Source organism: Myxocyprinus asiaticus, chromosome 41, assembly GCF_019703515.2.
Source record: "Myxocyprinus asiaticus isolate MX2 ecotype Aquarium Trade chromosome 41, UBuf_Myxa_2, whole genome shotgun sequence".
In the NCBI taxonomy this organism is placed as follows: domain Eukaryota; kingdom Metazoa; phylum Chordata; class Actinopteri; order Cypriniformes; family Catostomidae; genus Myxocyprinus; species Myxocyprinus asiaticus.
The window spans coordinates 38,304,638-38,317,489 of record NC_059384.1 but is presented as its reverse complement, the minus strand read 5'-3'; the positions used below and the strand labels follow the sequence as shown (position 1 = coordinate 38,317,489).

The 12,852-nt window shown below is 37.6% G+C and overlaps 1 protein-coding gene and 1 non-coding gene across 2 annotated transcripts in view; both read left to right on the top strand.

The window, feature by feature from the left end:
- Nucleotides 1-9,826, top strand: part of cdh19 (cadherin 19, type 2) — a 248,357-nt gene extending 238,531 nt beyond the window's left edge. Inside the window, exon 12 of the mRNA XM_051683042.1 lies at nucleotides 6,738-9,826. Within this exon, the coding sequence (XP_051539002.1) occupies nucleotides 6,738-7,228 (491 nt within the window). The 3' untranslated portion in view covers nucleotides 7,229-9,826. The remainder of the gene's footprint in view (nucleotides 1-6,737) is intronic.
- Nucleotides 5,025-5,184, top strand: LOC127432213 (U1 spliceosomal RNA). Its single transcript, XR_007895722.1, has one exon. It is a non-coding gene; the product is annotated as a U1 spliceosomal RNA (small nuclear RNA).
- Nucleotides 9,827-12,852: the final 3,026 nt, after the last annotated feature.

Sequence of the window (12,852 nt, the reverse complement as noted above, 5' to 3'; positions counted from 1 at the left end):
TTTGTAGACAAAAATATAATTGTGCCACCATATTAATTTATTTCATTATAAAACTAAAATTTAATAAAAAATAAAAAAAAAAAGATTTTGAAATTGATGATTTGGACCAAATAATAAAGAAAAGCAGCCAATAAGTGCCCAACATAGATGGGAACTCCTTCAATACTGTTTAAAAACATCCCAGGGTGATACCCCAAGCAGTTGGTTGAGAAAATGTCAAGAGTACGTGTCTGCAAATTCTAGGCAAAGGGTGACTACTTTGAAGATGCTAAAATATAACACAGTTTTGATTTATTTTGGATTTGTTTAGTCACAACATAATTCCCATAATTCCATTTATGTTATTCCATAGTTTTGATGACTTTACTATTATTCTAAAATGTGAAAAAAAAGATATATATATAAAGAATGAGTAAGTGTTTCAAAACTTTTGACCGGTAGTGTATGTACTGTTACGTAGTCTTCTACAGTGAAGAACTTAGGTGTTATATTTGATAGCAAACTGTCCTTTAACAGCATTCTTACACCTCAGATATACTGCTAACTTAGGACACATGCTCTCTGTTTCTGAAGCCGAAAAACTAATTAATGTGTTCATGACCACAAGACTAGATTATTGCAATGCATTATTGGGAGGATGTCCTGCAGGTTCAGTAAATACACTTCAACTGGTTCAAAATGCAGCAGCTAGAGTGCTGACTAGAACCAAGAAATATGATTATATTCATCACTACGTTGGCTACCTGTTAAATTTCATGTTAATTATAAAATTCTATTATCTGCTTACAAAGCTTTGAATGGTCTAGTTCCACAGTACTTAAGCGACCTTTTATCATGCTATATTCTAGGGCTGGGCGATATGACGATATATATCTTGCTGACGATATAAAGTGTCAATCGATAGAGATTTTGTTATATTTCTTATATTGCGATATGTAAATATCCATTTGCGCAACGTGGGCTTATCTATCACTGGGCAGGGCTTCATGTGAGACTGAGAGAATTGAAGAAACATAAACAGGGTTTTTCAGGCATTGAACATTTTTCTGTGGCCACTCAAGCCAATTTAATTACCTTCATCTTGCATTTGGGGCTTCAAAATCACAAAATATTCTTCTCATCCGACACGCAAATGTTTCATGTGACTCTGTCACGCGCTGTCTATGGAGCTCTGAAGTGCGCACGAGTCCAGCATGCTTTCCGATATTTGTGCTCCAAAGACAGGAGAGCTCAGGGCAGGATCACTTACAGTACTCAATCATTTTTGACCCAGGAAACCCCATCACACAGAACAGGATGCCTCCCAAACAGGGCAAGAAAATGAAGAGGAGCTTGTTATTAAAACAGGTGTGACATCTGTGTGGTGTGGGTTCCCAAAAGCCGGCACAGAGCAGGAAAATTTAATCTGCAAACTGTGTTGCACGCCAAAATAATCACTTGTAATACAAGTAATCTGTTTTACCACCAGAGGTGGGTAGAGCAGCCAAAAACTGTACTCAAGTAAAAGTACTAAGTCTTTTAAAAATGAATTACTCATGTACAAGTAAAAGTACTAATGTTATCAATTACTTGAGTAAGAGTAAAAAGTATCAAATTTAAAGAATACTCAAGTAGCGAGTAATGATTTACTTCTGATCGGATATGATTGTTATTACAATATAAACACCTTGCGTGCAAGAATCATGTGCCTATGTGATCTTTTATACCCTCTATTTCAGTGAGAGTTTAAAAATGAAAATGATGATATAATTTATTCACCCTCATGTTCTAAACCAGTATAACTTGGACACAATGAACACAATTAAGGAGATGTTTGACAGAATTTTAACCACAGTCAACTTTCACTTCCATTTGTTTGTCATTTTTTTAAATGAATGGTGAATAAGGATGTCAGTCCCCAACACCTTGTTTTTGGTTCCAGAGAAGATGAAGACACAAAGGCTTTGAACAAAGAGAGTGAGTCTAAATTATGACAGAATATTATAATTTACCATACCTAAATAAAATACCTAAAATAATTTCTGCAGAGCTACGTTACCACCAGAAGCCTGCGGTCGGCTAATGAGCGGCGCCTTATTGTACCAACACAAAGAGGCACCAAAACACTTTCCCGGACTTTCGGTTTCACTGTACCTCGTTGGTGGAATGACCTTCCCAACTCCATCCGTGAAGCAGACTCACACTCTAAAAAAACGGCTATAAACATCTTTTCCATGAGCACTTAATCATACACTCCTAAAATATATATTTATATTTGTTTGTTGCACTCTAATTTGTCTGGGATACTATACTGATGCTAGAGAAAATTTGTAATGCAGCACTTTTCACACTGCTGCAGCCTTAAAATGAATCACTTATGATGTATTATTCCTCTTTTGTAAGTCGCTTTAGATAAAAGTGTCTGCCAAATTAATAAATGTAAAATGAATAAATGTAATTTATGGGTGAACTCTCACTTTAAGGATGCTTGACAGATTGGGTCTGATAATTAGAAGAAAAGTTGGAAACCTTCAAAGCAATTATTACAGAAATAAATTAAACAATGTCTCACAGGCTCAATTATATTATTATGTATTATATTGTATATTTTTAGTTATAAATCATAGCTAGATGTGCATTATTAACGCCTATTGTTGCTATTTCACAACTTTTTAAAGTCCTGCATGCATTCTTATTGTGCAGTATATTCTGTGGCTTACAGTATACTGTATACACTGACAACAGAATTTAGATCATTAGTGTACAATAAAAAGTTAAGTTGCACCTTATCTCTGTGTATAGAGGTACATTAGGCTTATTTTTGTTCTGAGCTCGTTTCTGTTGTCCTTAAGAAAAACGCAACGCGCGCACGCGATCAACACAGCAAAATAAAGCTCTGTCTACCTCTGTCTGAGGAGGAGGGCGGGGCAGGGCCATGAGGACACATGGCCGGCCCTGGATGGGCAAATCAGCCAGGAGGGGGATAAAGACCAGCCAGTGGTGCCAGAGACGCACGTGGCTGCGTTGCATATGTGTCTGTGTTTGTTTATGTTTGTTTTATGTTGATTTTTAGTATTAAACTTTACATTGACTGTTTAGCCGGTTCCTGCCTCCTCCTTGTCCATCCTTTACCCCGTTACATTGGTGCCAAAACCCATTAGGGAGGAGAGATGCGCAGTCGCAGAGTCCTCGCCGCTGCTATCCACCAGAGGAGCAGCTGCAGCCATCTGCCTGGGGACGGAGGGATCACTGCCAGCCTGTGAGAGCCAGAGGAACCGCTGCCGTCAGCCGGAGGAGGAGCGAGCTGGTTCCGCCAGAGGGCGGAGGAGCGGTTAAGCACCGGGCGACAGCACGTCCGGGAGCCGGCAAGCAAGTTCTTCTCTCTCTCTCCTCTCTCTCTGTCGCCCCGCCTCGCTCTTTCCCTCTCCCCTTTCCCTCCCCTCGTCTCTCTCAGGGCCCCAGAAGGTGGGAAAAACCTGCCGGCAGGCATGGCCAGAAGGGCAACACCGCCCCCCCTCCAGGAAGGGAGGGGAGTACGTCATGCCGGGGGTTTCCCCAGCCTGAGTCGTGCGATGGAGGAGTGTGAGGAGGAGGAGGGCGGGATCAGGCCATGAGGACACACAGCCGGCCCTGGATCAGGCTAATCAGCCAGGGGGGAATAAAGACGAGTGCCAGTTCGAGAGAGAGGGAGATGCACGTGGCCGCAATGCATGTGTGTCTGTGTTTGTTTATGTTTGCTTTATGTTGAGTTTTATCATTAAACTTTACGTTTACTGTTTAGCTGGTTCCTGCCTCCTCCTTGCCCATCCTTTACCCCGTTACAGCAAAGCATAAGCATGACTCTGTGAAAAAAGTGTTTGATTTGAGCCCTGGCTGCTGGAGTGCCGCTATAAAGTCCTGGTACCATAAAAGTCCCATTCATAAATATATCAATAAATTATGCATTTATTAACACTTATTAAATTAAAACCAGTAATGTAAAGACAGGAACACCATCCACTGTAGAATTGTAGTTTAAAAAAATAATTTGAAATTTAATTGAGAGTAAACACAGAGAGTAAAAAGTACCCACTTTTAAACCTACTCTAAAAGTAAATTTAGTAAATTAAAAGTAAATATAAAAGAGTAAATGTAGCGTTTTACTACACACCTCTGTTTACCACCTCAAAATAAAGCACACAAAAGAATATTATGAAAGCCAAATAACACAGGACAATGCATCTGTGTGCACTTCTGCAGTTAATTCAGGATGGACTTAAAAGACTTTAGTCATTAATCTTATAGTTCATACAAAGTCTTTTTGTTTAAACATTGGCCTCTAACACTTACTTAGTTTACTAATTTTTGACCATGATTTGTACTACACATAAATAACTAATATTGACATTATATTCCTGCTGTTTAGTCAGAGGGGAACTGGCCCCCACAAGGAGCCTCTTATGGAGCTTTGAGTTCCTTGCCACGGTAGCCTTTAGCTTGCTCACTGGGGTGTCTAAATACAAATATAATTTTCTTATCTATTTATTTATTTTAAGGCACAATTTACAATAACGTTTTTTTAGCAAACGGCACAATGAAGACATTACAGATATTACAGCTTCATTGTCTGTTAAAGCATAATTTTTTGTAAAGCTGCTTTGAAAAGATGTGTGTTATGAAAAGCGCTATATAAATAAAAATGACTTAACTGTCAATCAGCTTGTCCAGCAGGTGAACTGAAATAGCTTGTGAAAGTGTCTTGAAATGTTTTCTTTCTTGTTGAGCAAATCAACAACAATCTCGTCATTACTGCTGCAGCTTTTAGAGAAATACATTAATTTTTTTTTAGATCTGCTCGCTGAAGAACTTGTTTGCTTGTCTTCTTTGTTTTGCAAACTTGTCAAGTGGTTAGTTCTTCTCACTTGTGATGGGCGTAGGGCTTTTTTTTAACTTATTCTTTATTAAACATTATAACTTGATTATTATAATTATAAACCATATTTATCACATTATTTCCCAAAAATACACATTATATTTGTGTTTTTTCACTTCATAAGTGTGCTCCCCTACTTACCTGGTAGGGGAGACACTATGATCATGAAGGTGGTTCACCCAGGTCGAGGCTCGGCCATTGCACTTCGGCTGTGCTGACCCCTGCGAATTCCCCAAATGTGGGAATCTCGACTGCATAGTTTCTGGTAGTGGGGGACTGCGTCCGGGCTCTAGGGGCAGAGGTAGCTCAGCGGTTAAGGCTCTGGGTTACTGATCAGAAGGTCAGGGGTTCAAGCCCCAGCCCTGCCAAGATGCCACTGTTGGGCCCTTGAGCAAGGCCCTTGACCCTATCTGCTCCAGGGGCGCTGTATCTTGGCTGACCCTGCACTCTGACCCCAGCCTAGCAGGGATATGTGAAAAAGAAGAATTTCACTGTATATGTGCAAATGTATAATGTGATAAATAAAGAAAATAATTATAAAATAATAATTAATTATAGTTAGAACATGTTGTCTTCATCATTAGCAAAGAGTATATAAATGTGACAAGCATGATAAGTGCACGTAATGAACTTGAAACAAACTCTGAAAAACACTTCTTAATCGATCTAAATCAGGCCATTTACTGAACTAATACCGCAAACAATTATTTAATCCGACCACATTTCATTTATCTGTGTTACATACCTGATGAGGGGAGATATTATTGTTAAAGAATATGGATGGGAATCATAATACATTTAACTGTTCCGATTCCTCTTGACGATTCAACGAGACAGAATTATTTGAAAATAAGAAATGCAGTTCTTCTTGCTTTTACTGCCCTCAGCAGCCTGTTGCCAAATGATGAGATAATTTCATATTTTTGCAGATCGGATATAATATATCAGAAATAAATGTAATACAATTCTTGTAAAAGGCATGTTTGCATATATTTAGGGATATAAATGCAATCCAATAATTGATCCTAACCATATATTAAATAACAATAGTAAAACTAATATATTGTTCTAATTTTACAAGGAATCAGTTTTCTTGTCCCTAAAAATTAACATTCTGAGGAGAGTGTTTTTATATGAACTGCAGCAGTTCTTAGTGCATAAATTATTAACAAGATGAACGATCTATCAATGTACAAATAAAACTGCCAACAATTTATTTTCCATGCATTATTTTTTATTATATCCATTTATGTGGTCACAGAAAAATAATTTACAATAGTGAAATCGCTCACAGGATTTTAACTTTTCCTCCACCTTGCCTGCACTAGATGCCATTTTCTCACAGGAGACAGATGACGTGTGCTCCACTGAGAATGTCCTCACTCTTATTTGTTGTCACTCCCAAAAGTCGTTCCTCATTTGCGTAAACTTTTCTCAACTTTCTGAAGTCACTGGACATGCCCACATCTAGTCACCAGCTCTCATTAAAAATGCATGAGATCATGTCACTTTGTCGTTAGAAGTCGCTCCACTTGTGAACGAGACTATACATGAAAACTCCTTCAGTGCTGTTTAAAAAGCATCTCTGGATGAACCTCATGAAGTTGCTGGAGAGAATGATCAGACTGTTCAGAGCTGTAAGACAAAGTGTCATGACTCAAATATTAGCTAGTTTTGATTTGTCCATAATTTCCATACTTCCATTTGTGTTTTCATAGTTTTGATGACTTTACTATTATTCTAAAACATGGAAAATAATAATATTAAAAATGAGTAGATGAGTGTAAACTTTTGACTGCTTGTATAGTTACGTGTAGTAAAACTAGTTCTCTGGTTTGTCCTGCAGTGCTCTCTACACTAATGCTAGCTGTGCGAAAATACAGGACGTTACGACTGAAGAAACTATTGACACACAAGCTTGAGACTGAGGAGTTCTCAGAGAAAACTATGAGTTTTGCCATCCCAGAGACAGAGTCCAATAAAACGGTTTCTCTACGGCCTCATCCACACCGTCGAGAGCACAGACTGCGCAGGGAGGAAGTGGCCGCCAGCATCCGCATGTCTCTGTGCCACTCTCACCTCATTGGACCCGAGGACGAGGTTTTCCGACAGTTCATTATGGACCGGCTGGCCGATGCAGATGAAGACCTGTACGTGCCGCCCTTTGACTGGCTGCACACCTACTCATTTGAGGGGACAGGGTCAGCTACAGGCTCACTCAGCTCACTGGATTCTGTGACCTTTGACCCTTGTGTGAGTGAAACTCATGATGGGGGGCCGCATTTCCTGCGACTGACGCCCTGGCAGAGCGGAGCAGAAGACGAAACCTCGTTTTGATTTGATGAACAATATCTCTAGACCAACAACAAAAAAGAGAAATATCTTCAGTTTGTCCATTGATTCTCCTCGCCAGCAATAAGATTAAATGGAGAGACTCTTTTTTTCTTCTGAGAGAAAGATCTCAGTAACCTCACATGTGTCTCCTCTAGGGTATCAGAAAAGCAATGATAGAACAATTTTCAAACTGGAACTCAATCTATAATCCAACGTCAAAGAAATCAATATAAACTCAAACATTTATCATCAAATTCTTCCAAGTCTCTGAGTTACACCATACACATTACTTTTACATCTCTATACTCTTACTGTATGTTGTACACTGGACACATTTGTCCAAAGGGTTTGAAATGTAGTTTTAGTCAGAGCTATTTCTCTTCATTTTCTGATAATAACATCATTTGTAACATTTATATTTTCAGCGGTCAAAGTTTATCACTTTATAATTGCAAATATGCCATTTTTAATGAACAGTTGCTATTTTAACATGCAGCAGCATGTTAATCATTTGTTATTTAGAGTGATGCAGTACATTTTGTAATATAAATTAGCAATGTAATAAATGGGTATGTACTTGCAGCACAATACAGACATGCAGAGCAAAGCATGTTGACTGTATAGCAGTGGTTCTCAACTGACTTTGTAACCAGTATCTAATGTAGCCTGAGTTACATTTTATTTTATCTTGCATAATTTTGTTAATGTTTTTCAAATTTTAAGGGCATGTATCAGGTAACATTAACTACCCCTTTTACAGTAAAAGTTGATGAGCCTATTATATTTATTATCCAGTTTATTTCTTAAAAATCAAACATCATTCAAAAAGAACAGATATTACACAGGAGAAAAACATTGTCCATAATTTGTCCATAAGTCTCTGAGGTCCAGACATTAAAGCCCTTTACTTGTTCTTACACTATATTTACAGTGCAATGCCATATAAGCACAGGTTAGACCATGGATGGATCCTCATTACTGTGGTTAGGTCAATGTAGCTAGTCTTTCTACAAAAAAAGTAAAAACGAAACAGGAGTATTTGTTATTTAAAAAATAGCCTAAAAACATTTAGAACTGCCACAGTTATAATAAAATGAAGTCTTTTCATGGAAATGTATGCAAAAAAGTTCCTACTCCCAGGAAGTTATTACTGAAATAAGTGTCAAGAGAAATCTCCCTAGTCTCTGTGACAGCACTAGACTTTGTAAACAGCAAACAAAAATGTGTCCATGGGCTGCGGTCTCTGACGCTTTCTGCCTGTCAATATTTTTTTGCTCGTTCTTATGGCATTGCAGCAAATTATTGAGGCTTATTGCCATATTCTGATTTATAATTTGTCAGTTGAGGGCTCTAGGATCGGAGTAGCCCAGCAGAAGGGACTTAAAAAGAATCAATACAGAATTACACCAAGACGGCATTCCAGGAAATACCTCCTAAGCATTAAGAAACCAGGAATGCTGACTGGCGACAAGGAGTCTTAACTAACCCGCATCTGGCTAATGTTAACTGTCTCAAAAACAAAGAGAGTTATGTGGATGCACCAAGACCATCACCCCTAAAGGGGCAGAGGTGATGGTCAGCATAAAACCTCACATGATTATTGTCATTGTTCAAGATGAGAGATTTTGGAAACTGTCTTACTGTCATTGAAAGGATCCTTTTGAACTCTTTTTGTAGGACATCTCATCTTAAATCCAGGAACTTTGACACAATCGCAAAACTAACTTTTCTTGGGTTTTAACAATGCATATACATGTATTATGAGCTATAATACTATTCTTGTAATTCTACACTTCGGAATGCACATAACCTAAATTTAATATGCTAAGATGCCTCACATGATGCCTGACTGTGGTTAGAATCATAGAATGCATTATGTGGACATTGTGCACACAAGATGCTCAATTATACAATATATAATAATGTATATTTAAATGTTAATGTGTAGTGAAGTAACCATAAATGGAAAATATGTCATGTTTTATATGTAAATGCTTGCCCATTTATGTAGAGAATGTTGATGTTACTTCTGGGGTCTGAGGGTGTTTGGGGCCCTGGGGAAGTTTTGACATGCCTTGATATTTGTGCTTTTTTCAGTTGCTTAAAAACTGATTAATGGCTAAAGTCTGATATCACTGTATTCAGCACAAACGGGGCTACAATAATATGTGAGCAACATATATGTACATGTTTGTATTTTTGAGAAAATAACGTTTATGCATGGTTTTTGAAAAAACAAAAATTTTAAGTCACTGAAATAAGGCCATATAACACATACTAAACATTTGTTCACAAGACTTTTGAGAACTGGATCTTGTAGCCTAGAGTTTTTGCTATAAAATGATGTGAAAACCATCCTGGTCACTCATTCATACAAAACAATATAGTCATTTAACTTTTGTAAGACACTTTTGTGTTAGAAAGGCCATATGCGAGGAGGCATGGATGATCATGAATATTGATGTGATTCACACCTAAGGAGACAAAGACCCCACCCCTGAGAAAGAATGAATGTTTGTAGCTTATTCACAAAATCAAGTTTAAGTTAAAAGAAGTAATCTGAATATACATTTTCTTCACATAAAGACTTTTCTTAAAATATTTAGACCTACACTACTGTTTAATAGTTTTAGATCAGTAAGATGTTTTAATGTTTTTAAAAGAAGTCTCTTCTGCTCACCAAGGCTGCATTTATTTGATCCAAAATACAGCAAAAACAGTGATATTGTGAAATATTTTTTACAATTTAAAATAACTTTTCTATTTTAATATATTGTCAAATGCAATTTATTCCTGTGATCAAAGCTGAATTTTCAGCATCATTACTGCAGTCTTCAGTGTCACATGATCCTTCAGAAATCATTCTAATATGCTGATGTCCTAATATGGGCATATTTACAGCACATTTTACACATTTACACCTGAACAGATATTTGCAAGCACAAGCTTCATTGATGATAATGAGGCAGCATAAACACTAGTTAAAATATAATCTAAACATTCATATTATTTTTATATCATATTACATATCATATTTATATCATACAGCATACAATTTAAATACCTGCTTTAGCCGAAACAACATTTAAATGTAACTAAAACGTGCCTATTAGGACATATTTCAAATTTCAATACTCTGAATACTGGCTGGCAAGTCTGGAAATAGCCCAACTAGTAAAATATGTACATGTTTATATAAAATAGCATGTCAACTAATGTAAGTAAAACTAAATGACTTACTCATCCGGAATTGTATCCTCGGCTGGATCAAGACGCTCTTCAAAATGTAAACGTTCATCGTCGGAGTCCCTCTCTTCTTCTGAGGAAAATGTGAACTCTTCATCACTAGCCAGGACCATCTGTAGAACTTCCTCACCTGTGTAGCATGCCATCTTCCAAACACGCAGGAAAGTGAATGAATCTGATGAACTTGATGTTTTTTAAGGCATTGTCGGAGGTGTTCACCATTTGCATTGATCGCCTCAGCACATTACCGTATGAATAGCGCTCTGCTGGTGGGTGTGATCTCATTAGAGATAATGAGCTGAGCCCATAGAAACTGTACATCGCTTTGTTTCATACAGATTACATTGCAGGAGAATATTTGTTTTAAATTTGAATTATTTTATTTAAAAGTAGACATTTTAAGCTTTCTTTAGACATATGTTTCATGTTTGTGTGATAAATATTCGCGGAGTTTCAGTTCATTTTTGTGACGTTTCAGAAAGATGCTCGCGGAGGCAGAGGCGGCTGAAAGCGCACCCTGTTTATTTTCTTTATTTTACAAAAGCACAAGGATTTGTTGTTATTGTGAGTGTACACAAGTAAAAGTAGACACTTTATGGTTTCTAATGATGTCTTACACTTATCTGTATGCCCAAAAATTACGGAGTATTTTAAGTTGTTTCCGCTGTTATGCGGAAAAAATCCAGCAGGACGCGCTGGCGCGTCCGTCGACCCCAGAGGGTTAATTAACAGATGTCATGTCTCTTACACAGATTTCATTATATAAAATGTATGATTATAACATGTTCTTTTTTGAGCGGGAAATGGGAGTCTTCACAGACAAAGGATCATTAATCACCTTCGGAAGGAGAGACAGAGAGATGATCACATGGTATCTGAAAAAACACTTCTGATTGGCTCAAGACACCTTTGGGGTGCAGCCAACCTCAACAGTACAAAGCCTCCCTGCCTCGGATGAACCCCTCTCTTCTTCTCGTCTCTTCTTCCTCTCTTCTTCTCGCACAATGTAGAGTCCAGGAAAGCTCGGAAGTTCACTCACTCTCTACTCTATGACTTACACACATGATGGGAGTTGTGAGTCTTCCGTGCGGTAGGCCTTGTTCTGGTGTTCCTTTAATATAATTTGAGTTACCCAATTGCAAATCGAGTTAGACTAAATTAAGTATGGATGATTCTTAAGGCACTGTCTATAGACTCCATGAAGTTACATTTTCTCTGTTCAGATCATTTCCATTCACCTTCTGTTACAGCTCACTTACCAACCTGTGTCTATGTTTGTCTATATGTGTTAGTAAGTTTGATGTTGTAGATTAGAAATAAAGTCTTGTTTGTATTCAAAGAGAATTTGACTGTGGTATATTTTGATAAATAATATCGTCACTTGATTTTTAAAAGATCTGCGCTTCAAAGTTCAAACAATATCTAAACATATTTGTGATATTATTTTCAATAAGCCATGAGACTAGTATTACTCCAGTAAGTGAATTAATCATAATTCCCTTAAGCTAATTCCTTACAAATAAACTGTCAATGGTGGAGAATTTTATTCAGATTTCTAATCTGATCATTTGTCATTTATCCTACATATTAAATGTGGATAAATGTGGGTATATTTAAATCTGCCCAAGTATACAAAACCAAGGGCACGTGAGTCAGAATCTAACACACACACACACACACACACACATGAAAACATGATGTATGTAATGCTTTCCAGTTCAGCCTATAAAATTATGCCTACCATCACATTGACAGTTGGAAACAAACCAATTAAATTTTTAGTGGATTCTGTTGCCACAGAATCTGTAATCATGAACAAAGAATTGACATCCCCTCCCAAATTTAGTGGTTGCTACATTAGAATGATTGGGGTGACTGGTGATTCGGTAAAAGAGTTTTATATGGTGCCATTTTTGATCGAAGATGATCTGAAGGGCACCATAAAACATTCGTTCCTACTGTCAAAATGCTGCCCAATAAATTTTTTGGGACGAGATTTAATGTGTACTCTAGGCATTATGTTAAAGGCTAATGAAACAGGGGTAGTACTGACTCTGAAAAGCACTCACACAGGATTCATTAGCACTCCATGCTAATGAATCCTGTCCCCACCCCCATTATCTAGGTTTATGAATGGCACCTCACAGAAGCCTCACAAGAAACAGTGGGCAGACAGTTACTGCAACACGCACATGAACACACACCACAGGGAACACTAGGTTTCCTACAAGAGGGTGATTGTTTGTACTGCTTATGTGTCAGTAGGACATGAGGAAGATTTTGAGAAAAAAATGGTTTGGTGTTCAGATACCAGAGCCACTAAGAGCCAAATTTTACAATGTTCCAGGGGCTTGCCCACATATTTCATTATCTAAATCAGC